We start from the raw sequence: 25,056 nt of genomic DNA, 5'->3' as shown, positions 1-25,056 counted from the left end.
TATTTTGTTGGTGGGTTTTTTTGGTGCTGTGAAGAGGTCAGTTCTATCACTGCTAAGGATGGGAAATGTAAGTCCTTAGCGAATGTTGGTAATTTGGTTCTTTTTAAGGTTGGTGGATGTTGCAGCTGAAAAAGTAGCAAAGGGTCACTATGAGAGTGGCCAGCAAGGATCCTGCTGCTGACTGTAATGTTGTGTCCTGAGGTGCTCTTCGCAGGTGTGGTAGAATTAGGTTTCCAGCATTAATGGACTAAAGTGATGTTATTGTGGCCACCAGAACAGAGCCGTGTGGCTCGTGCATCCCGCCGTGCGCTAACCATCGCTTTCCATCTCTTCCCAGAGCTCACTGCCTGCCTGGGGAGAGGGCCACCCACATGCGAGCAGGACTGCAGCCTCCCAGTCCCGAGCCATGCAGTGAGGAGGGGGCAGCCCGGCCGGCCAGCTAGCAGCAGGAGCGATGGCCCAGTCTCGAGCCAACGGCTCACACTACGCCCTGACAGCCATAGGGCTGGGGATGCTGGTGCTCGGCATCATCATGGCCGTCTGGAACCTCGTCCCCGGCTTCACCGACAAACCCACGGCCCACGCCGGGAACAGCAGCAAGCCCGACCGCGGCACCGGGGGCATTATGAAGAGCAAGACCTTCTCGGTGGCCTACGTGCTGGTGGGGGCGGGCGTGCTGCTGCTGCTGCTCTCCATCTGCCTCAACATCCGCGACAAGAAGAGGCAAAGCGAAGACATCCCTCACGTGCAGCGCCCGGTGTCTGCAGAGCCCTCGCAGCAGGAAGACAGGCGAGCCTTTTGGGGGAAACGGGAGCGGGATTGGGTGTAAGAGTGAAACTAAGAGCCTCAAGAAGGTTGGGAGCAAAGAGAGTAAGGCTGAAAGCAGCAAGTGCTCAAATAAAGTCAAGCATGTCTTGTGGTTTGGGGTTCAAATATCCTTTAGAGATTGGGAAGGAATAACTCCAGCTGTATTTACGGTGCTGTAGGAGAAAGAAAGCCTCGTTGGTGTAAGCTGGGGTCTAGATGGAGCCGTGGCCAAGCCAGTGTTGCTGGGATGGGCCACTCCTGGCTTTGGTGTGCCCAGAGGGAGCGCAGGGGCCGTGGTTAATGGTTAACATGGAGGAGCAGGATCACTGTGGAGAGAGAGGAGCAAGAGCTGCAGAGTTTGCAGCCTCGCTGGGTGCAGCCGGAGGTCAGCAGTGGCTGGAGATGGAGTTTAGACCTGGTGAAAGTCTGCAGGGCTCTGCTGTTTGCTCAAGGATCTCCACCGGGCAAAGGCTGCAGCAGCAGCAGGCAGGGTCTGAGCAAACACAGGAGCAGGAGGAGCATGGGGAATCTGCAAGGTCCCTGGTGTGGCCTGCACCGGTGCAAAGAGGAGCAGGGGGACATTGGGACAAAGTGGGAGGTGAGGTGGCAGGAGGAGACAAAGGGCTCTGCAGGCTTTTCCACCCAGAAAACTTATTTTCCCTGTTAGATTCTAAAGGAAAATTCATAATCCAGAGAAATGCCAAGTATGTGTGCAGGCACTGCAGATGGTAATGCACTGCAGAGCCAGATCTCTAGGCAGAAAAACTCAAGGTAGATCCCCAACCCAAAAGCCATCCCAATGGCAAAGACAGAGCGCAGTGATGTCCCTAAACGTGTTCTGAGTGAATGTCGAGAGGGGAGCAGAGAGACTGGTGTTCTGCTGCAGGGAGAAGTCACTGCTGTGCAATGGGAAAAGAGGTGTTGTGGGCAAAGAAAGCCGTGATAAGAGATGGACAAACGTCACAAGGAGATGTAAACGTGTCCCAGTATGGGTGGAGTTGTGTTCTGGCCTCTTAAAACTGGAAGGAACTGGTATACGATGTGAAAGGGCACATAATGGAATAAGCTTTAATTAGGGGAGTTGGTTTATTCTCTCCTCTCCATCTGCTACCCCCAGTGGAGCTGAATGGATGTGGTACTGATGGTCCCAATTTTTTTCTCCTGCAGTCAAGAAGAGGATGAAGACACATCCTCGCAGTACTACGTCCCCAGCTACGAGGAGGTGATGAACATGGGCTACTCGGAGCCCAGAGACTCAGACAGGAGCAACAGGATCAGCGTCTCCCTGCCCTCCTACGAGTCGCTGACAGGGCTGGACGAAAGCACCCAAGTGCCAGGAGCTGCCGGTGCGGAGCCGGGCCCGGAGCAGCCGCCCGGCCGGCACAGCTCGCGCCTCAGCAAGCGCCTGAAGCCGCTGAAGGTGCGGAGAATCAAATCGGAGAAGCTGCACCTGAAGGACATCAGGCTGAACCTCACGGAGGGGAACAGCGTGGCCCCGATCACCATAGAGCCGCTCACACCACCACCCAAGTATGAGGAGATCCAGAAGAAACCGCTGGAAAGCCAGCAAATGACTTAAAAGCAAGAGGAATCTGTGATGCTGCTGAGTTTTTTATGTGTAGGTTGTTTATTTTAAGGAAAACCCTGCTCAGAGGGGCTCAGTGTGTGGGTGCAGGAGCGGTCAGGGCTCCCTGGAAGCTGCCACGTGGAGGCCATGGTGGGTGACAGGACCATCCTCCTCCAGGACGGGGTTTTACAAAAACCATGGGGAAAGAAACCAGAATGCCCATAGCTCTGCTGCTCGGGACTAAATGAAGGCTGGGAGTACTAACCGTGCGTTTTGTGGTGTTTTACTGAAGGACCATCCAAAGTATCTTCCCATCTCCTCACCCTCGTGCCACAGCCGGACTCTTCCAAGCCACCAAACCGATCCTGAACAGGGATTTCCAAGAGGGCAATGCTCCTGGGCTTTTTGGTGCCTTTTCCTTCTGAGGAAGGGAAACTGTGTTGCCGCAGTAGTGCCACAGCTTTGCCCCACTCCCGTCTGGGGCTGGGATGGTGGCCCGGGGCCAGCCCTGACTCCTGCCAAGGGGCTGAAATGGGCCCTGTGGGGAGCGGATGGAGCCCTCACCTCGGTGTGTTTTGTGCTCCGATGTGGAGGGCTGCTCCGTTTGCAGCAAGCGGATATATCCGGGGGGCCGGGAGCTGTGGGAGCACAGCTCTGCCAGGAGGCAGCGGGGTGTAACGACTGCTGAGCGCGGTGCGAGCAGACCGCTTCCCAATAAATATTTTGTACGTTGCGTTGGGGTGTGTGTGTGCGTGTGTGTGTGTGTGTGCACACTCGGGCACAGTTGGCAATTCCCAGGTTTCACAAGCCAGAGCGGTGTGAGACACGTTGGCAGGTTTAGGCTGGATGCTGCTCTGGGGCTTCCCACAAGCTGTCGACAGCGAAGGTGTGGGTGTATCCTGGTCCAATTTTGGAAGGTGTGGGTAGAGAGCGGGATCTCCCGTGGATTTGTAGCAGAATTTGGTGTGAGCAGTCTGCCCTCTGCCTCCGCACGGATGTGGCCGTGTGGGCATGATGCTGATATCCAGGGGGGTATGGGTGGGTCAGCAGACATTGGTTTTTGGTGGTAGGGTTGGTGAAAGGTACATGAGGAGTGCAAGTGGCCAAAAAGAAAATGAAGAAGGGATGCCGGACCAAATCCGCATTGCAGTCTTGTCTTGTTGGTTATTTCTTATTGTATCTCTTAATTTCTGTTGTTGTAGTGGAGGAATTTCACTTTGCTGTGCCTCAAGGGATGGTGTGAGCTCAAATGGGCAAAATAATGTCACTTAATAAGGTATTCCCTTTTTCGAGGGAAGGAAAAGAATAATAGAATAGTATACCCCAGAGTGAGGCGTGGGGGAGTCCTTTGTGGTTTCGTTGTTGTGGAGGGGTTGGGAAGGTGGTACAACTCCTGGAAGTTGACTCCCAGACACGTGTGCCTCTGAGAGCAGTGCACAAAGTATCCTTTCCCTGGTGAAGAAATGCAACCCAAGCAGTTGTCTTAGAAAACCCGGATAAATATTGGGTTAATAAAGCAAAGCTTTTTGTCTCAGCAGCTGGGAGTTGAATTTTCACAGTGCTTCATAACCAGAAAGTTCCATTTAGTCAACTAGACTGGGGAAAGCAGAATCTTTCCCAGTGTCTCGTGTAGGAAGAGGGCTGAAAAAAAATAAGTAAAGCACAGTGACTGCAGCGAAACGGGCTGGGATCACTGCAGGAACTATGGCCAAAATGCCCAAGGGGCTGGTGAGCATCTCCAGCTACTGGCACACCTGCCCTCTGATGCTGTGTGGCAAGCAGAGATGGACGTGGGATGCTGAGGAACACGTGTGCTCCCAAACCTGTGACCATCGCTGTCCTAGGATGCTCATCCCCTTGTGAAATGGAAATGTCACTGTGATGTATTGGAGAAGTTATTCCTGAAGGTGAGCGTGATGGAAACGTTTTTCCCAGGTAAGACACAGGTGAGAAATGTGTTACCCATACAGGTTTTAAGGTTGTACGTGTCTCAGCATCTCTGGAAGGTAACGCAGCTCACGAGGGGTGCAGACCTGTTATAAAGGGTGAATTTCGGCTCTGCTTCCTCTGTGTTTCAGCTGGACGTTGTGTGACGACGTCCCCAGCACCAGGCAGCAACGTTTATCCACCTGCTGCAGATTACAAGACCCGTTTGTGTGTGTGTGCATGGTATTAAAGTAAAAATATAAGTAAAACGGGGTAAAAAACGTTCGCTGGCAGCTTGCACGGCCCCCTGTGAGTTATTGGCTACGTGGAGAAATGTTCCCACGCGCGTGACCCACTGGTGAGGAGAGCTGCGGCCGGCACGGAGCCGTGTTGTGGTGCTGGGCGAGTTGCTTGGGAAAAGGAGAAGGAAGGAGAAAAAAATCCCAAACAAAACAAAGACTGAAACACACCCAGGAGGGCAGCAGCGGGCTCCAGCGCTGCCGGGGTTTCCAAGGCTACAGCCACGCTGCCGGCAGTGGCAGAGCTGCCTTTGGAGTGATTGTGGATGATTTTTAGCGCAGGAGTTGGTCAGGACGTTTTTGTCTCGGTTGCCTGTGCTGGGTGGGGGTTGCTAAAGGAGTAGGTGATTTGTTGTTGTTGTTTTTTTTAATGTGAGCCTCGCTTTTGGAGAGCCTGGAAGATGCGAGCCTTCCTAAGGAGTCCAGAGGGGTGTTTTCTGCTGAGACCACACACCACGACCATAGGCAGGCACGAAGGGGCCGACATCGTCCTGCAGGTAGGGTTGGGGAGGCTGATGGTGGTAAAACGGGGAGTGTTTTGGGTTGCCCAGCAAGGAGGGAAGGGGGCTTGGCAAATCTCTAAGAAAACCAGAGCTACTTTTCGGCAGGTTTCCCTGCTCGCCTGTTGATTGCCTGCTGCCAGTCCGCAGGTGTAGCAGAGCAGCACGCAGCCCTCGAATTCACCGCCTCCGATGGCAGCTTCACCCTCCAGGACCTCAACTCCCTCCACGGCACCTTCGTCAATGGCTGCCAAGTCCAAAATGCGGCTGTGAAAGTGAAGCCGGGGGATATCCTGCGTTTCGGGACATGTGGAGCACCCTTCGAGCTGGTGGTGGATGGGGGTGCCCAGGTAAAGGGTGGTGCTGGTGCCCAGGGATGGTCCCGGTAGCAGGGGAGGACTCCAGGCTTTTTTGGGCAATCACTGGGAAAGGTGGTGGGGGAAAACAAAAAGTATGAGCTCCCTCTGCTGAAATAATTGAGAAAAGAAAAAACAGAGGACAGGTTTCCCAATAGCAAGTTGGGCAAAAGGTAGGGCTGGAAAATGTCCTTGTTTTCTATTTGCGTTTTATTTTTACCCAAAGCTCGCTAACAGAGGAATTAGGTTTTAGATTCAACCTAGAGCAGAGTAAAAGGTGCTGCTGCAACCGGGGTTTTCCTGGGCAGCAGCGTGGGTAGCTGGACATAGCAAGGGGTTTGCTCAGCATGACCAGGGCATTGCAACCGGACCTCTGCAGGCACAAGAAACCCACAGCATTTGTAAATTGGGAAACAATTTGGTTGAATATAGTGTCAATCTCATTTCTCAGGGAAAAAAACTGCTTAGGGGTGTCTCTGAGCTTTTGGGTTATTATAAAGGTAAGGATTGACAAGATCTGGTATTATTTGTATTATTTTGGCTCTTGAAGTATCCTCAAAAACAGACACTGGATCAGAGTCCTTGAAAGCTGTGTATTGTGTGCCTGTTAGCAGGAGTCGGAGAGCCCGCTCTCCTGGCAGTGCCCATGTGCAAACAAAAACTCTGCTGGTGTCAGCCATGTCCTACACCCGGATCTTGGTGCTGGAGGTGTCAGCGAGGTCCCTGGGATGGCAGAGCTGACCTGGGAGTTGTCCAGAAAGCCTTGGCCAGGAGAAGATTAAAAAGATAAAAGCCCAGCTGCATGATGAAGCAGCTGGGGCACTGGTGCTGGTTGGTAAATTTGTGGTCGCTGGAATCATCGACATTTTAACTTCCAAAAGTACGTGTGTGGGATGCACCCAGAAAAGCAGCTTTCGGCGTGACGCTGAGGAAGCCCTGTGGTGCCTCCTCGTTGCTCTGGGCTCTGTGATCCTCCTTTGAAGCTGTGCCCTGCCGAGCGCAGAGAGTCAATCACTGCTGCACCCTGTGAAGGATTTGTGTGTGATCTGGGGAGGTCTCTCTCATTTTCAGTACTATTAGAGGAATGTAGTGTAAAGAGGAGCGACACCCAGGTAGAAGTCACATCCCTGCAGTGCCTCAGGGCACGGAACAAGTGTTCAGAAAGGGACAGCACCATGCTGTGGTGGAAACCAGCTGTGAGTGAGTGCCCAGGGTAGCATCACTGGCAAAAACGAGAGGGTTTAGCTGTGCTGTGAGAGAGGACAAGGTGCTGGAGCTGTGGTGAATGTGCTCCGGGCTCCGTTTTGGTAAGACTCCAGGATAACAGCTGGGTAGTGGAGATCCACATCCAAGTCCACAGCCACATTGACAGATGTGCAGTTCGGTTTAGTTCAGCCCTTGTATTTGAGAGCAATGTGTAAGTCAGCATACAAGACCTTATTGTTGGCTGGTCCCTACCATACAGGTGAGCTCTGCGCACAAGGAGATCAGGAGAGGCGAGAATTGAGGGCTTCCAGATTTGGCAAATGAAATGCAGAATTAGGGTGGTCAAATCTAGAGAGGAAAGAACTCAAAAGGCAGCAAACTCAAATAATTTCTTGTGATTTTAGAAAACTATTTGGAATTGCTGATTGAAATGCAATATTTGGGCAACGAAAATGGAAAAGGACTAAAATTCTCCTTCCACTGATATGGTTTTGTTCGACATAATGCGCGCACATCAGGGGCTGAAAACCTTCCTAAATCCCTGCTGACAGAGCGGTCTTTTCCCCCAACAGATGTCCTGTTCCCCTGTGAAACGTCGCACAGCGTGGACTGGGCAGCTTCAGGTGGTTTCGGAGCCCAAACCCTTGCCACCTGCATCTTCACCCCACCTCCCCTCCCTGCCGTGGCAGCAGCCCCCCAGCTCTCTGGGCAACTGGGCTACCGGACCTGCCGGCCACGTGCCCCATCCGCCACCGCGGAAGAGGCCCATGAGCGCCTGGGCCAGGAGCATGGCCACCACCATCTCGCCAGATGTATTCAATAGGACCTCAGCGGTGAGGCCAGGTACTTCCTGATGCCAAATTTGGTGCTTGGTAGCCTGGTGTCCTCTCTGACCAACGTAGCCTTGTGTGGGGTTGATGGGAGCAGAGGCAGTTTTGGGAAGTGATGAGCGTCAGCAGCAACTGGGTGTGAGTCCATGTCCCATGGAGCAGATCGGAGCCCGTGTGTGGTCCTCAGTGACATTTGGGTCAGTTAAGGAATGGGCTGTGACACACACACACAGAGGAATGCTGTTGCCCTTGTAGCCAAGAGGGACATTTCCTCTTCCTTTTTCCTTGTGTGTGATTGGGAAGGGTGGTGGCTGACTTTATCTGCACCAGTGACTCATGCATCTATTCTCATCTCCCATTTGATGTTGTTTCCCCCTTTGAAGTGCAGTTTCTGGCTGCCTCGAGTGCAGAAACTGTAAACGAGGGTCATAGCAGATAAGCCTAAGAACAGAAAGCCTGCAATAACGAGGGGTGCCACAAGAAGCACGACTGCTGCCTGCAACCGGTTCTCACACTGGGGTGTTTGCTTTCTTCCAGTCTCAAGCAGCATCTCTGGCGATGGTGTGAGGAGACCCCCTTTTTTGGAGACTTTCAATGTGGCTATTGTCCCACAGGAGAAGGTGATGCTGGGGAAGGTGTGAGGGACACCATCCTTGTCCTTGTCCTTGGCAAACCATGTCTAAGGGCTGTGTGTGTCTGACCACAGGCCCTGGTGGGGTGCAGGGGCTGTCACCAAAGGGGCTTCCCAGGGATGTGGAAAGCCAAGGCGAGTGGGTCTGTGCGGTCAATGGCCGTGCGTTGGTACCAGCAGCCCAGTGTCACTGACAGACAACACTCATCCTCTCCCCACAGCGGGAAAAGCTTCAGCAAGGGGAGAAGGAAATGGGTCACCTCCCTGGTTTGGAAGCAGAAGCGAAGCAGAAAGATGCGGTGATAAGGGATCTGCAGGAGGAGATTGCAGCCATGGCAAAGACCCTGGCACAGGCGGCGGTGAGGAACGAGGTGGAGCTGACCCAGAAGCTGCACACCTTCGACCAGGAGCTGGGAGCCAAAACGGAGGAGATCAAAGCCCTGAGGGAGCAGGTACTGAGTGCCTCAGTGCACACTGAGCGTGGAAAATGCCTCCCTGATACAGATGTACTTTCAGTTTAACATCCAGATTTTAGGAGGAGCAGATTGCATGTCTGAAACCAAGGGAAATGAGGGAGATACTGGTTTTCCAGATGTTTTATTTGGCATATTTGATTGCTTTCTGTGCAAGTGTGCTCTAAAGGGGCTGGTAAGTAAATGTCCCACGTGTGTGGTAAGGTCTGTAATGCTGCAGTGGGGAGGGAAACAGAAGCCCACCCAGCCTCTAGTGGGGAAAGTCACACATGACCACCATGGGCTGGGCAGCTGGACCCCTTGCTTGTCTTTCTCCTGCAAATGTAGGCACGTTGTAGGCTCCTGGGGTAAGAGGGACCTGTCCAGTGCAGCCCCTTGGCATCCTGGTGACAAGAGGTGGCTGGGCAGAGGAGGGAGGGCTTGTAGTTGTCATGGCCAGGGATGTGTGAGTGGCACGCACCCACATTTCATGAGACCTCGATGTCCTGACATGACAGAGTCCTCCTGAGCACCTCCAGCATGGGAAAAAGGGTGATCCAAGGTGTTGGTCAGATCCCAGGCACACAGGTCAGCAGCCAGGCACCTTCTGCAGCCCATCCCAGCCACATTCAGCCCTTTCATGTTGTTCTGGGTCTGGAGGAGGCAGTGAAATGCTCTGGGCTCATCCTGACTGTCTGTCATGGAGAGGAGCTCTTGATAAGCAGGTTCCAGGTGGAGAAAGATAATTTCAGGGTGCTGACAGCATCACTGTTGTTACCGCGCCGAGATGAGATGTTGTGTGGTGCCTGTCTTCCCAGCGGCTTTCCTTTCACTGACAAAAGCCTCCTCCACCTGTGGATTTGTTGTTCTATTCTCTCCAGTAATCTCATCGTGAAACCGGTCATTTGAGCAGTGGGAAGCACATCTGTGCTGTCTGCACGGCGATGGTAGCTGAAGTGGGTGGCACAGGCAATCCCCCGCTCCCGATTTCCACTAGGGACGGTAAAAACTGCCTTTGCAGCAGAAATGTAAACATGAGTGTCTCTGGAGCTGCGTTTGTGAGTGATAAATATGCATCCCTGAAAGTAGGACCTGGATTTCCCTCTCCCAAAGGGGCTGTAATAAGAAGTTATCCAGTGAGAAACACAGGTACATCTGTGTTTTTTAGGTCAGCAACCTGCAGAAAGGCTCAAGCCAGGTTTTCAGCCATTCCCTCTATGAAAGAGACCTGGAGATTGGAAGGCTGCGGAAAGAAAGTGAGAAGGCAAAGAGGGACCACGCGCTGGCAGCAGGTATCGTACCCCTGGAGCTCCAGGTAGGGGCACGAAGTGGCTTGGGACTGGATCTTGATAGTGAGCGAGCATTGACAAGCCTGTCTGGGCAACAAGTTATTTATAACAGCTCATAGAAATCGTCCCACCTCTGTTTTGGTGCCCTGAAGCTCTGCGAGAGTCGCAGGGAGCATCCAAGGTGCCGAGTGGCCCTGAAGCACTGGATCAAACTGGGGACTGAAGGCAGGGAGTGATGGGACAGAGAACTTCAGTGTGGAAAAGAGGCTTAAGCAGCGATTGCAGGGCAAGCACCCAAAAGCTGTGCTGTTTAATGCCAGGCTCCAAAGGCCCCCTTGGACTGCAAGCCTTTTCAAACGGCCTGTATCTCTGCCTGTATCATGCACAAGAATGTAGCAGGCACACAAAATGCTGACTTTTGTAATGCATTTGGAATAGCAGATCCGTTCTGCTGGATTGCACTGCCCGAGATAAGGGAGCAGCATCGAGATAAGGGAGCAGCATCGGTGCGTGGTGGGGAGGAGGCAGCAGAGCCTCAGATGTGACACGGAAACGCAGCAAAAAGGGCTCGGTGAGAGCTGCTCATCCTGCGGGCAGGCCCTGAGGAACCGGGTAGCGATGCTGGCACGGAGCCATGTCCAGCGCAGTGCCAAAAGCTGAACCTGCGACAGCTGCTGAAGGGGGAGAACAGCCACTCAGCGGCTTGGGGGCTTTTGCAGAGACACCTTTGGGTTGCTGCTCACTGAGGTTTTGTATTTCACAGGTCTGGTGAGCAGCCTGCAAAGGGAGATTGAAGGGAAGGAGCAGAAAATGCAGCAGCTCAGGCAAGACATTGACAGAATGAAGAAAGAAAGCAGAGAAAAGGACAATCAGCTCGCAGTCGTGTCTGCCAAGGTGAACATCCCTGATGAGGGACTCAGTAAATTATGGTCTCATGTAAGGGTCAACATGGGAAAGGAGCATGAGAAGGGTCGTGCTTCTCTGTTAAGGATGGTAGCAGTGATTTGCATGGATTTCCATGGGGGCAGTTGTGACCCAAGGGTCTTGGCAGCACCCAGTCAGGAGTTGCAGAGCTGCAGCAATGGGTTGTAGCAGCAATGGGGCTGCAGCAGCATCCGTGTCGTGTAATGCCCGCGGAGCAGCGCCGCCTTCCCCAGCCCAACCCTGCTCCTTGTTCTGCATTCGGGTACAGTCTGCCCTGGATTTCAGCAAGCACAGTAGCTGTTTGTACACCCAAAGCACTCCAGTGCCAAGATCCTCCTGAGAAGCCATGGAAACCCCTTCTTCCTGTGACTCCCTGCAGCCCAGCCTGCTTTTTCCCTTAGAAAAAAAGCGGCCGGTGCAGCAGGTTGTTTCTCTGTGTTGGCAGCTCCCTCCTCAGCTGGCAGAGCTGCACCGCCTGCATAATAAGCACAGAGCAGGCGCTGCGTTTTGGCTGCCTGACCGGGCAGTTTTCCAGAGATAGCAGAGATTTGTCATGAATTTTAATTAACAGGAAAGCTACATGGGGCCCCTGGGGTGCAGGCAGAGGTCACCACACCTGCCAGCCTGGGCCCAGCCAAGCATCTTTGCTGAGCCGCTCTCTGGAGCTGGATGATGTGGATAAACCCTTTAACGGGTGGAAAGGGGATGTGCGTGAGCACTCAAGCTGCTGCCTGCAGGAGGGGACCTGCTGTCCCAGGGCAGCATCCTGCTGGGTGCCCAGTGGCACTTGGTGGCCCGTGGCACTCACGGTGAGGCAGAGCGTGTCCCTCTGTGGTTTTAACCCACTCCACGGATGCAGGAATACCTGGAAATGCAGAAATGAAAGGTGCAGTCGCATACGGTGATGATGAGCCTGGAAATGTCTGTGAGTATCCCAGGCAGGTTACCCTAGATGTTTTTAAGCAGCTTTTATTGCCTGTGGTCCTTTTTCCTCAATCCCTGTTATTATATTTCTGAGGCCGGAGGAATGTCTCTCCTTTGGGTATCCCCTGTAGATATCTGTCCTTCTCTCAGCCAGGCAAAGCTTTAATCAGGACATTTTCAGGTGCAGATAAGCTTGTGCTCTCAGTGTCTTGATGACCCCACCATGGTCTCTCCACCACCTATTTTTAGGTGTCTGATTACATAGCTGGGCCATAGCACTAAAGTGACATTAACTGCAGAAGTGATGATGATGTTTTTCCTGCTGATGTTTCTCCTTGGTTGCCATCCATTCCAGTGCGCTAGAATTAAGGAGGAAACACAGCGTGAACTTGGAGAGCGGGAAGCGATGGCGTGCCAAAAGGTGAGTCGAGGCATTTGGGGTGATGGAGCGCAGGGGAGAGCAGTGACTGCAGGACTGCATCGTCGAGACAATAATTAACTGGCATTTTAAGGGAGTGGTGTTGAACCCAAGCCCTCTAATAGAAAGCACCAAGGAAATGTAAACTCTTGTAAAAATTATAACTCCACGTTACAATGCAGGAAAATGCATAAATAGTAAGGCTGAAATTCCATTTGCAAGCCAATCTAACCGCAGTAAATGTGGGTTAGAATTAAATTCCAGGGTAAATAAAATGGGTTAGAAGGGGAAAACTTACCACTTTTGGGTCGAAATTCTCCAGAGAGGTGATGCCCTGCTCCTTTGGCTCTTGCAGCGCATCGGGGAGCTGGAGCGGGACCTGGAGGGGCTGTGGGAGGAGGCACAGAAGCACCACGCCGAGCAGGAGAGCACCCGAAAGCAGCTGGCTGAGCATGCCAAGGTAACCATCGGCGGTGGGGGGCACAGCAGGTACCTCGTCCGCCTGGCAGGGGTGGCAGGGCTAGAATGTGCTAAGTTCTGCCATGGACCCCAAGGGATGAAGGTATCTGCAGTGCATTAGGAAGTCAAGGATAGATGATGGCCTGGGGACCAAAATCTGGCAAAAAAATTGTGATAAACAGTGCTGCAAACCCACCCCCCTGCAAAAGGATTGCTGTGATTGCAGAGCTCTCTGCGGAGTCATTGGATGTGAATAGCGGATGGTGGTGGTAGAAGTGCTTATGGTGTGATTTTTGGCCATGACATGCGAATGCTCTTGTCGCTGCAGGCTGCGGAGGAGCTGAGAGCGGCCGGTGCCAGGCAGGCACTGCAGCTGCAGGAGATGGGGCGCAGGGAGCGGCTGCTGCGAGCAGATGCAGCGCGGGCCAAGGAGCAGGTAGGGAGAAGGCGAGGATGGGAGCATCCTCTGGGCTGGGCCGTAGGCAGCAAAAATGTGGCTTTCCCCTGGGGAAGGACATTGTGCTTGAGTGCAGGAAAGGAAATGCAGAGTCCTGAGCACGAAACCCTGGCATGGGGCTTAACTGCTCATTGGGTGCAGTATAACAGGCTTATCTAAGGATTTGTGTAGGCATCGTAGAAGATGTAGCAAGTTTAATAGGATACAGAAATGGACTGTAGTCAGTAATTGTAGTCACGCTGTCTGGCACTCCTTATGCCCAGGTAGTGCTGCTCTGGGCTAAGACAGCCCTTGGCAAAGTAAATTTCCAGAATAAAGCTGTGCTTGGAGTGAGGGGGTCGTCTACCCCCTTAAACTGCAACACAAAGTTTTGCTGGTGTTAAGTTGTTAGGAGCCCCAGTCAGAGAGGCAGGAAAAGCTATGGAAAATAACCCTGTCTGGAAAATAACCCTGGTTTCTGTGCAGAGTAGATCCAAATGGCAACCTCCACCTTTTAAGGGCAGGTGAGGATTCTTGGATCTGCTGCATAAGTTAGCACAAGCACAGCCATTTGTGGAAGCCTCAGGAGCTGGGATCCAGCAGCATAAAGCACTGAGTGGGTGGGAATGGTGGTCATGTCCTGCAGGGAGGCTGGGGTGGCATCCCCAGCTGTCCCCAGCTGGTCCCAACCATTGCACAGGAGGAGGAAACTGAAATGCATGGTGAAAAAGATGTGTGAAAATGATGTGTGAGCCGAAGTGACACGCGGATGGGAGGGCAGGAGCGTGCATGGGGGCTCGGTGTCAGCGGACACTGAGACACCCTTGGCATTGATGTGTGCTGAGTTGGGTGCAGCAGACCCGATAGCAATTTCCAGTGATTTTTGTGGTCCTGTGTCAATCTGTGCCATAGCTGGAGTCCTTCAAAACCCAAGTGATGCGAGCTTGTTCTCTGGCAGCAGCAGGAAGTGCAGGGAAAGCCATAACAGAGCAGCAGGTGAGTTTGAACCCCGCCACACAGAGATGCTTGGTGCCTCCAGAGCCCAAATTGGCTGGAGTTGGCTGCGGTGCCTGCTCCTTGCACAGTAGTGCTGGTAGAATCTAAGCTTCTCCAGGTCATAAGCTGTGCAGCAACTCTCCCGGTTTAATGGCACAGCTCCACGATGTGAAGGTGGTAATGATCCTTTTTGTCCCCCAAAGCTTGGATGGAGCCAGTGGGCTGCAACAGGGAGAAGCCCAGGAGTCTGACTGGGCTCCCAGTTTGCAGCAAGGCTCAGTCATTGCTTGATGAAACAATTAATGTCCCTCCACAGAAAAAGGGATGTTAAGGTAATGCCTTATTCTCCTCTTTCTTCATGTGATCTTGGCAGGTGGTAGAGAAGGTGAGGCAGATCTCTGAAGAAAGCCAACAAAGCCGTGAAAGAGAGAAGTGTCTGCAGGAGGAATTAAGCTCCAGGCTCTCAAAGGAAAAGGAAGTGTCTGAAAATGTGGAGGTGTTCACTAAATCCCTGTGTGAGCTCCAGGTCAGTCCTAAATGTTGGTGGTCAGTGGCAGCCCAGGTGATAGGGGGCACAGGGAATTTTTGAGGACAGGTCAGAAAAAAAGAGATGCCTGTGCAGCTGCAGTAGTTGTGTTATGTGCCACGTCTATAAGCTCACTATTTATGGAGGCTGGTGAGCTGTGCTGTCTCCAGATGTGCCTGAGGAGCTCCTGCAGCAGCGCCAGCCTGCGAGGAGAACTGGAGAGACTGGAGGCACTGGGCCTCGGCCCTGTCGTAGCAGCCATCGTGGCGGTGGTGGTGGAGACACTGCGCATGGTCCTGTCCTGGCTGGAGGACGCGGAGCAGCTTCTGGCCAGCGCAGGGATGGACCTGGACACCTCCAGCAAAGGTCTGAGTCCCACTGGTGTTCAAGAGATGTTGCCTGTTCTGGGTGGAATGGTGTAGAGGTACAGGAGAAAGCGTGGTGTGAGCTACCCGTATAGGCTTGGGGTTGGCAGGCCCTTGTGTTGGTGCAAATCTGGAGCAGTTTCGGCAACTAAGAAGCCTACTCGGGCAATGTACATGTTCTTACTTCTTGCCTTGGTGGCACTGGTCACCTCACGTAGCCAGTGCCATCTATAGGGCTTTGGGGTATGAGATGTCTGCATGTGGTGGACCTGATCTACTGACGTCGTGGTTATTCAAAGTGAGTTTTGCCTTGGTGGCAAATAGGAAATGCTTCTTGGTGACAGTTTAGGCCATGGTGCTCTTTGATATCTGAACCCCTTGTCCTGAGGTGGCAAATCCCTGTGTCTTCCCATTCCTTTGCCACCTATGTCATGGAGCAGCAGAGCAGTTGCTGCATGGGGTTTGCCAAAAAACAGTTTTAGTGCAGGGTGCACTAAAACTCAGCAACGGTTGCAGCGTGGATCTGTGGCAGAGCATCGCATGCTGCTGAGTGTCACTGCCAGTTAATGATGGCTCCAACAGTGGTGCAGGAAGGGGAGCATTGCTCTCTCAGCAGCACTGAGCACCGCACAAGGGTGCAGATTGTGCCAGGAGAAGCTGCGAGGCCGCTGTGTTTTGCAGAGCAGTGATTATGGCAGCGGGAGCCCGGTGCAGCAATGAGCCGTCCGCAGCTCCCGCAGCAGTGCTGGAGTGATGCAGCAGAACGGGTGACAGCGCGTGACAGCGAAAACAAGGCTCCTGGTGGGAACAGGCATCTGGGCTGTGGGCGCAGGCACAAAGCTCCCTTCCAGAGACGTCTCAGCAATAGCAGCCATCTCCCAGGGGTGGGAATGAGCTGTGGTTTGCAGTAAAAGTGGAGACGAAACCCTTAGGAGCCTTTCCAAGGGGATCTCTGAGCCTGAATCCCATAGCCAGAGGCTTGTGAGGGGGGCTGTAGGCTTGTTGGGGAGGTTTCTGGGCTCATGGTGGGTCTCCACAGCTATCCCTTGTCTCTGAGGATGCTGTGGGTGGTTCATGTGGGCTGTGTGACCCTCCCTGTACAGCGAGATCCCATTGGCTTTTGCAGGGCTGTTGGCTGCTCTCAGGAAATTGTTGGAGAACAGTAAGGAAACTGCACAGAGGAATCAGATATTGCAGGTACAGAAACACATATGTATGTGAACAGAGTTGATTTGGGATATTTGTATTGGTAAACACGATGGTAGTCCAAAGCGAGACGATGTGGGAGCCAGATTGGGAATGCCCCATGGCAGAGGTCTTGGGGTCGGCAGTAAATGCAGGGAAATAGAGAAAACGGAGCTTGCTGTCAGCGTGGCAGAGCCCATATCCCCGATGGGGCAAGGATGGAGGGTATCTTTCTTATTGGAAATGTTTGTTAGTGAATGTACTCGGGGTGTTTATTTATTGCTTTAACGCTTCCTTCAACCTCTCGTGTCTGCTGTGTCCCTGTAGGCCCAATTAGAGAGGCTCCAGGAGTCACAGGCAGCGTTGCTGCAGGAGCATGTGAAGGAGCTGGAGGCGAAACAAGAGCAAGTGCTGCAGATAAAAATCCAGCAAATTATATTGGAAAAGGATAAGGAGACTAAAGAGGTATGGCAGCACAGGTTTTGGTTTTTTGGTTGGTTTTTTTTTTTAGGAAAATGTCTGTTATGCAGGAAAAATAGGTATCTGTAGTAGTGTTGCCCAGTGAGAGGAAGAAGTCTCTAGCCCCACAAGAGGGCTGGAGGATCTGCTTTTCTCAGGAAAATGACCCTCATGGATGCATCCCCTTTTCTTTTCTGAGAAAGGTGGGCTCTGCTTTGTCCTTTCTCTGCTCCATAGCAGTGATTCTCAGGGCTGCTTTCCTCGTTGGAGTCAAGGTCTTTTGCCTAGACATGTGATTTTTTCTGTACTGAAACAGTGGGCTGTCGATTCGCAGATTCTGGAGAGAGCTGTCGCTGAGGAGAAGGACAAGTGGGAGCAATCCATGGAGGAAGAAAACAGGAAGATCGAGGAGCTGGAAAGCCACCTGAGAAGCATGACTGAGGTCAGGGAGGCAAAGCAGAACTGCTCATGCTTGGTGTAATTAAATCTGAAGACACTCTGTAGCAGGGCGGCTCATTTAGTCAGTGGCCATCAGTGGGCTGTGTTGGGTTGTTTTTTCCCCCAGACAGATACATATCTGCAGAGAGAAAGCTGGAGTCTTGCAAGCTTGGTGACTTAATTACTGCTAATTTCCTTGTGTAGGCAATGGAAATGAAGGCAAAGGAGCAGGAGGTTACGGATGGCAAACTGAGAGAAGCCATGCAGAGCCTGGAGGAAGCCGCAATGCGAGAGGTAGCCCCAGCAGCCCTCTGCAACCTCAAGTGTATGGTGGTGATGCAGTTTTGGTGAAGAAGGCTTTCCTCTCCCCGAAATCCTTCCCTTCCCTCCATCCTTCCGCATGCCAGCCAGGAGAGATGGTGGTGATTGGGATCTCGAAGGAAAACACATACAAGGCTCCCAACCGAGATTGCTCATCTCATTTCCCAGATGACACTACAGCAGCAGGTGCTCCTGCGAGACGAGCAGCTCGGGGCCCTTCAGGAGGAGAATGAGCTCCAGAGGCGGAAACTGCAGGAAGAAATAGCGGAGTATAAAGAGCAAAGCAAGCAACATTCCCTGACGATTGTGGCTTTGGAGGAGAAGTTGGTGGAGGCCAAGCAGCAGCAGAAGACACTGGAGGAGGAAAGGGCGGCGCTGCTGGCCGAACTGGAAGGTAGGGAAGGGTTGTGTGGGGTGAGTCTGTACTGGGGACCTTCCCAAGTGGTGTGAAATTTATACGGAGATGGAACGGTGCACTCGCTGCTGTGGAAAGCACTGGTTTGAGGTTTGCCTGTGTGCAGGACAGACTCCGTGAGTCCTTGAAGAAGGCATTTCGTGGGGAGTTGCAGTGTATCACTCGGGGGCTTTGGAGACTGTTGGTAGTGCGCCATGGTCATAGACAGAGCTTTCCACTGGAGAAGGACTCTTGGTCTAAGTCGACGAGTCTGGAGCACTTTGGGCTGCATGGAGGCAAAAGTGATCCCGAGCAAGGAAGGATGAAAGGAATTATTTAAATGCTGTTGGAATTAGAGCCTGAGACACACAGGTCTCCAGAAACAGTGGTCCTCAGTCTTCAAAGCTGTCGTGAAGGAAAGGACTGATGGAGCAGAAGCAAGCAGGCCAAACGTGTAAGTGTTACAAAGGCGTTGACTGTTGTTATTGTGTCCTGTAGGTTTTCGGGGTGATGCCCTCAAGTCGACATCAGGAGCACAGCCAGAGGCATCTCCTGTCACAGAGCCACACTGCTGTCTGAGGTGAGCGGCTCTGGCCAGGGGTGGCCTGGGTCAGAGGGACTGAAGAAGGGCAGGGATTGCTCAGAGAGTGTGTGGAAGCCCAAGGGGCTGACTGCAACTGTCCAGAGGTGGTCTGTGTCGGTGATGGTCAAAAGAGTCCTTTGGCTTGGTCGAAATAGGCTGACGTGTGTGTAGTGTCAAAGCGATGCAGGGCAGTGTGCGAGGGATCTGCTGTCCCGTCTGGATGACTACATGTAAGACGGAGTGAGCTGGCAACTCCTTGTGCCACCTAGGGCCATGAAAGGCAGTTAAAGGAGTGATGTGTGTGTATTCATCAGGAGATGCAGCTCGCAAAGGCGTACTCAGGCTCCGTGAAATGACTCTGTCAAATGAATGGTGTGATTTGCCATTACCTGTTGCAGGAAATTCAGGGAGAAGCTGGCAGCAGCGCAGAGCGTGCTCCTGTCCAAAGAGGCCATCATCGCCGGACTGACCAAGGAGCTGGCAGAGACCAGAGCCAGGATGTCGGACATGAGAGGTGGGTGCAGCGTGCGGTGCGGCCTCCATCTTCCCACCCCTCTCAAGCAGTGTCAAGGGTAGGTGCCAGATGATGGGATGTAGATGTTGCCATCCTACAGCAGTGCTGTTGACCTGCTCAGGGCAAAGCAGGCGGTCCATGCCCTTTGGGTAGATGAATTTTTTCTTGTCCTCAGTTAAGTTGAATTACAGATGGAAATGTTGTTGGGTGAGGGTTATGAGGTGCCTCGATGGAGATGAGTGGACAAAACAGAGCCCATCTTTCTCAGAAAAAGGGGATGTATCCAGGAGTGTCATTTCCCTGAGGACAGCAGATCCCCAGGGCTGGGATGGGACAGCTGAATACCCATGGTGCTGTTGTGTGTCCAGGGGAGCTGAGCGAGGAGCAGAAGGTGGAGCTGGAGAGGAACCAGAGCCGGGTGAAATGCCAAGAGCGAGACCTGAGCCTGCTGAGGGAGAAGCTGTCCCAGATGTCCAGCCTGGTGCAGGAGAAGGATCAAGCCCTGAAAGCAGCAGCTGAAGAGTTAAGGTAGACACCACCATGACCTGATGTGTTGCCAAAACTGCTCTGTATATTCCCAGCAGCTGATGGCATTTGGGTGTCTCCCCAGGAGAAAAAGGCACATGTGGCACTGAGCTCAGCGGTGTTTTATCTCTGGAAGTGCCATGTGAAGCGATACGGGGGTTTAGCAGAGCTCATGCCATGTAACTAAGTCTCCTGTAACTCAGTGAATGTTGCCACCCACACCATGGTAGTCAGCAGCGGGTGCCCGGAGTGCTGCTCTCCACAAGCTGTTTGAATGACCTTTCTCTATCACGATGTCCCACAATGGTCTGGTCTCTTGGCACAGGCAAGCCCAAGCTGACTGCCAGGCTCTGAGGGCTGATGCCACCCGAGAAACGGTGGAAAAGCCAGAGGATGCTCCTGAGGTGCCAGCACCAGCGGGCAAAGCCTCTGAGAGGGTAAGGCCACAGAGAGGTTGCTGAGGTCTGGGCTGTGTGTATCACACTGAGAGCAGCGATCACACACGTGGGGTTTCTCAGTGTTGTGGTGAAGCCTTAGAACTGTGATGTGTGCTAATGACTGCCATAATTGGCAATTAGAAGGGATAGTAGTGTATGGCAAAAGATCTGCGAGAGTTCCCAGCATTTCCCAGCCTTGCACAGCCAAAGGCACTGGCTGTGTTGGGGACACAGAAGCAGTGACAGGGCTTGGATGTGCAGGAGTAGGGCAGTTTGTTGCACAGGACAGGAATGAAGGCGGTTGTTTTTCTTCCTGAGCTGAATCCTCTTTTGGTTTTCCTGGTGCTAGAAAAGGGAAGAGCTCAGCGGTGGCAGCAGCAGCAGATGGAGGGACCGCAGGAATGGTACAGGCTGTGCCGCAGCCAGCGCCGGGGGCTGCTGCGTGGGGGCAGGCGGTGACTCAGGGCCAGCTGACGAGCGGGAGGCAGCGCCGTCCCCCCTGCACACAGCGATGGGGAGGGAAAGGAGGTGCAGCCCAGCCAAATCACCAGTTTAGGAGTAAACTGTGCCTCACCAAGTGGTGCCACAGGGCGATGGCGGCTGGACCCGAGCGGGTGGTTTGAAGCTGTCGTTAGCTGGAAGCAGGTGGTGATGATGTGCGTGCTCCATCCTAGATTTTTGGGTGTTCGTCACGCTGGAATAGGGAAATGCATGTGTGTGTGTGGGCACGGGTGTAGTTTGAAAGAGAATAATGTATGAGGTTGTATAGAAATGCAGTCCACAAAGTCTGTCAGTATTAGTGCTTAGGAAACAGCAGTTGCTTCACAGTGGCACAAAGCACAAGAGGAAAATGCTGATGTGTCCGTTCAGACCCACGGGCCATCCCTCTCTCAGCTTTCAGGAGCATTTGCGGGGCTCGTGTCCTTCCTAGAGTGTGAAAGGGGTCTGCGACACTCCTATGCAACCCTCAAATCCCTGCAGAGGGTGTAGGGTGAAAGGCTTCATGGGCTTTGCTCTGGGCATATGCCCAGTGACCGGCATCTTTCAGCAATGCTGCATTTAAGCCAAGCTCGTGTCAACTCAGATGCAGTCTGGGTGAGAAACGCCTGGGCTTCCTCTTCCAGGACCCAATGTTGGACTTGGCCAACCTCGGCATGAAATGCCGAGGCCTCAGGCATGAGGAGACGATCCAGCGCCAGAAAGAAGGCTTGGCCGAGCTCCGGGAGAGGATAAAGATGCTGGAGAAGAAGCAACCCTCAGGTAAGCATGGCCATCACCAGAAACGGAAGACGCCTCCGTTTTCCTCGGGTAGACCCTGGGGTCTGCACCAATGGAGCTCATAACACTGGGGAAGGGAGCAGGGTGATTACAGGCAAAGGCTGCTCTGATGCGGACACGTGTTAATCTGTGTAGGTGATAGGAAAAAGCAAAGCCTAGCAAGGATTGTACATCACTAGAGTCTCATGCTGGCCCTGTCTTGGTCTCTTTTGATCCCTTTCCATCGTGTTTATCCCTGTATTGAGGGCAGGCAGATGGAAAAGTGGTGCTGTCTCCGTTAGGAGCTACAAGGGGAGTGGCAGTTTGTGGTGCAGTGTCTGAAATGCCACCCAAAAAATAGGTGTCCCAGTTGGATAGAGAGAGCAATGGCCAAACACAGGAATAGCGATGTCAGTGGGAAACGCTGGTGCAGGCTTCACTCCAAAGCCTGGGCATCTGCATGCACAGTGTCCATAAGGGGGTGCCTTGCAAAGCTCAAAGCATCAGAGGTATGAAGCCACAGCACATCACATGTAGAGTCAAACAATTTGGGGATGGTTTTTTGCCTCCAGCTGTCTTGAAGAAGAGCTTGGAGCCACTGGTGGTCCTGGCAAAAGACTTACCAGAGAAAATAGTCCAGAAAATGGGGCTCGAGAAGGAACCTGCACCAGAGTTGGGAACAAAGCTGCAGGCCGGCAAGGTACGAAGGCAGTTTGTGGTTGTGGTGGTGGCCTCAGGGAAGATGTAATCCCTGGAACAGGGAGAATCGGGCTTTGGGATGTGCTGAATTAGGGGGAGATGTAAAATTTAGCAGCATGTAAGATGCAGCCCAACGGAAGGCAGTGCTCACAGAGAGAGTCACAGCTCCCGTCAGGAGCAGCAAGGTGCCCAGCTCCATTGCAGCGCTGCTCAGGGATGAGTGGGGTGAGAGGCTTTGGACAGTGGCATTGCCAGGGTGGGTTTCCCATGCAGCTGAAGGCAAAGCCAGGCAAAATCGATGGGCTCTGTTGGTCTTTCCCTGTCTGTGCAGGTTCTTGGCCATGTAACTAACAGGGGCTTGCATGGGGCCACTGGTGGGGCAGCGAGCTTGGAGATGGCTGATGTGATGGACCTTGGCGAGAAGATGGTATGTCAGCAATAGACCTGGTAAAATGGTGCCCAGTGCTCCTAGAGGGTAGATCATTGTCAGTCGCATTTCAGAAGTGATGGGGGTGCCACAGGAGATGTCCTTTGGTACCACAGGGAGCGTGCTGTGAAAGAGTGGTCTCTGGCCTAAGAGGGCGGAAAGATGTCAAGGAGGGAAAATGGGTCATCGTGAAAAAAAGGGAAAACCCAAATCCAAAGAGTGCTGCTGCTGGGACTCAAAGGCTGGGGATGAGAGGGGCTGGCCAGGAGCTGGAATGTGCTCCATCATGGTGTGTCACCTCTCCGAGGGCCTCCAAGCCCAAAGGCATAGAGGATCCCCAGCTGGATGGGTTTTTAGGAGCGCTCAGAAAAGCTCACAGGGAAATAACGCATAGGGGAAGGCGCACAGCAGCCGACTCACAACATTTTAATCTCCCTTGCTGGAGCAGCATGAAAGCAGATGGCTGAGCGATGTGATGGTACATGGCGGAGGAAGTGGCAGGCCTAGTAAATAATGCATTGGCTTTTCTTCCTGCAGTACCTTGATGTAGTTGGTGCGCTGGGGAGCCTGATGGAGGTGAAGGAGCTGTCAGGAGTGCAGTCTCTGAGGCATCTTCCTCTGGAGGAGAGGGAAAAAGCAGCAATGCAGAGGCAGAAGGACCTGGAGCTGCTGTACAAGAAGATCAGAAGCCTTAAGAGTCGCCTGGAGAGAAAAGAAGAAATGCTGAGGGAGTACGAGACCAGCATGGAGCAGCTCAGGTACTGAAGGGCGAGGTGGCAGGGCCAGCCCATGGGTCCAGGCAGGACCCAGTCCTGGGATGCCAAGTGATGGGGAAGCAGCAGTTCAGGATGTGCCATCGATGAATGCTGGTTGTGGCCACAGTCTGAACATAATAATTATTAGGAGAAACAGAGAACTGGGCTCCCTGCAGCGGTGCTTGGTGGGGCCCTCTTATGGCAGAGACAAGGAACCCTGAGCAGAGTTCCTCATGTGGTGAGGCCATGCCCTGGGTCAGTAGAGGCTTTACCAGGGGTGGGAGGGATGTGTCGGGGAGCACAGAGGAAGCCATGCGGTTGTGCAAGCCCTGCTGCTGCTCGCTGCATAAATGCAGAAGTCTCTTTGACCACAGCACCATAAAAAAGCGGTGTGGAAAGCTATTTCTGGACTGGTGTTAATGTGCAACCATAGCCAAAGCAGGCAAGAGGTGTGATAGCCATCTCCAAGCCAGCAGCACTGACACAGCCATGCAGCATCCCTGTGGGCTCATCACTGCACAGAAGGGTTGGCAGCTCTCAGCAAAGCCAGGAGGAGAGGGGTTTTTCCATGGTGTAAGGAATCAGAGCAGGGAAAACACTTCCTAAAATACGGTGCAGGTCCTCGCACGGTGTTAGCTGCCCTGATGTTGTCCAGTGCCATCCTGGGGTGGGGGATCTTAGGAGGGACACAAGCACAATGTGGTTTTGCTCAAAAGCCGTCTCTCAGGCAGAGCTTAGGTGGGAGGGTCAATGACAAAAACCCCACGTTCTGTTTTGGCCAGGCTGAACCAAGTGTCCTTGCAAAGATGCCAGGAGGAGATGTCCAAACTGGAAGATGAAGCCTACAGGGAGGCAGAGGAGAAGGCTCTGCTGCGAGAGGCCCTGGAGAGGACACAGCTGCAGCTGAGCCAGGAGAGGAGGCTGCTGCAGGCGTCCAAACCTCACCAGGTGAGAGTGCAGGAGAGGGTGAGCAAGGTCAGTCCGTGAGGACACCAGGACATGTCCCCATGCGTGAGCAGGTTACGGTGATCAGCAGGCACCTCTGAGCTCAGCAAGGCGCTTCTGGCTGTGTCTGTCTTGGAGATGCAGGAAGGCAGAAGGGATAGAGGTACAGCCGGGATGCTCAGTGCTTGGTCAGATTGTTAAGTCAAGTCCTGCAGGTAGAAGGAAGATGACTTCTGGTGTTATCCAGAGTCTTGCTGAGGACAAGGCAAAGGAGCCTCCGGGCTGTAGCCATTCTTCAGAAGGCAAAGTTGGGATGGCATCCCTTGCGTGGGTGCTTGCTACAGCCAGAAAGCTGAAGGAGCCCAGCACAGAGTCTCAGCAGAAGCTGTGTGCACCATGTAACACACTTACCTAGCTTTGGTGATGGGTTAAAAACACATGGTGAGGCAGGTGGAGTCTTCTGGCTGCCGGGTACCACGAGTGTCCGTGCCCCTCTGCATCAGCGAGGCAGATGCCAGGCGCAGAGCTGGGAGCTCCGTGTGATACCCAGCCCCTGCGGTTTATGCAGCAGCCAGCTCCATCTGTCAGGGACATGGAACTGCCCGGTCTGTTTGACCGCTGGCACAGCAGCATCCCCACTGCCGAAGCCGGAGGGCAATGCGTGCGTAGGCGGCTGTATTGATGGGACAGGGCTGTGTAGGGCGAGGGAGAAGTGAAGGTGACACATGCCCCGCAGGCGGTGTGGAGGCTGTGCTGAGCTCTCACAGGAGAGTGTGGTGTTTGATGTCTCTGTGTTTTGCAGCCTGCAGCCAAGAAGCCTTTAAGCTCGGGAAAGCCGAAGGCGAAAGGACGAGCAGCAGAAGCCTGCAAGACGGGAAGCACATAGGGGAGGCACCATGTGGGCCTTGGTGGCGAAGGTCTGCAGTAGGAACAGGTCGTCACACTGTGAACTCTGTAATGCTGGCCATGGGACAAGGTGTGGGTGCGTGTTAAGGTTCACCCATAGCCCCCAGCTGTGCTGGTGTGACTACAAGGTGTCTAGCACCTATTTTCCTGTAGTACATGTACCTTGCTGCATGGTGGGGTTTATGGCAAAGAAAAGGTTGTGTGGGTCCAGTCTGGTGTATATATATGTATGTGTATATATGTGTGTGTGAATACAGCCCAGTGTATAGAGTACATGTGTGAAGTCAATTTTTTGGGGGT

At 53.1% G+C, this 25,056-nt stretch overlaps 2 protein-coding genes across 2 annotated transcripts; both read left to right on the top strand.

Annotated features, from left to right (window-relative positions):
• The first annotated feature begins 454 nt into the window (after nt 1-454).
• On the top strand, nt 455-2,386 carry TMEM51 (transmembrane protein 51). Its single transcript, XM_010185099.1, has 2 exons — nt 455-789; nt 1,975-2,386. The coding sequence occupies exons 1-2, from the start codon at nt 455-457 to the stop codon at nt 2,384-2,386; spliced, it is 747 nt and encodes a 248-aa protein (XP_010183401.1).
• Nucleotides 2,387-5,000: 2,614 nt separating this feature from the next.
• Nucleotides 5,001-24,736, top strand: FHAD1 (forkhead-associated (FHA) phosphopeptide binding domain 1). The gene is made up of 26 exons (XM_010185100.1): nt 5,001-5,096; nt 5,243-5,449; nt 8,344-8,574; nt 9,743-9,866; nt 10,627-10,799; nt 12,067-12,132; nt 12,485-12,589; nt 12,917-13,024; nt 13,937-14,020; nt 14,394-14,546; nt 14,717-14,912; nt 16,038-16,108; nt 16,424-16,561; nt 16,872-16,997; nt 17,198-17,287; nt 17,483-17,708; nt 18,207-18,288; nt 18,690-18,805; nt 19,174-19,333; nt 19,656-19,767; nt 20,892-21,027; nt 21,597-21,724; nt 22,055-22,150; nt 22,688-22,908; nt 23,688-23,853; nt 24,653-24,736. The coding sequence occupies exons 1-26, from the start codon at nt 5,001-5,003 to the stop codon at nt 24,734-24,736; spliced, it is 3,495 nt and encodes a 1,164-aa protein (XP_010183402.1).
• Nucleotides 24,737-25,056: the final 320 nt, after the last annotated feature.

The sequence above is a fragment of the Mesitornis unicolor genome, unplaced genomic scaffold (genome assembly GCF_000695765.1).
Source record: "Mesitornis unicolor isolate BGI_N332 unplaced genomic scaffold, ASM69576v1 scaffold14645, whole genome shotgun sequence".
In the NCBI taxonomy this organism is placed as follows: Eukaryota; Metazoa; Chordata; class Aves; order Mesitornithiformes; family Mesitornithidae; genus Mesitornis; species Mesitornis unicolor.
Note: the sequence above shows the minus strand (reverse complement) of the source record. Positions and strands in the feature narration are given on the sequence as shown.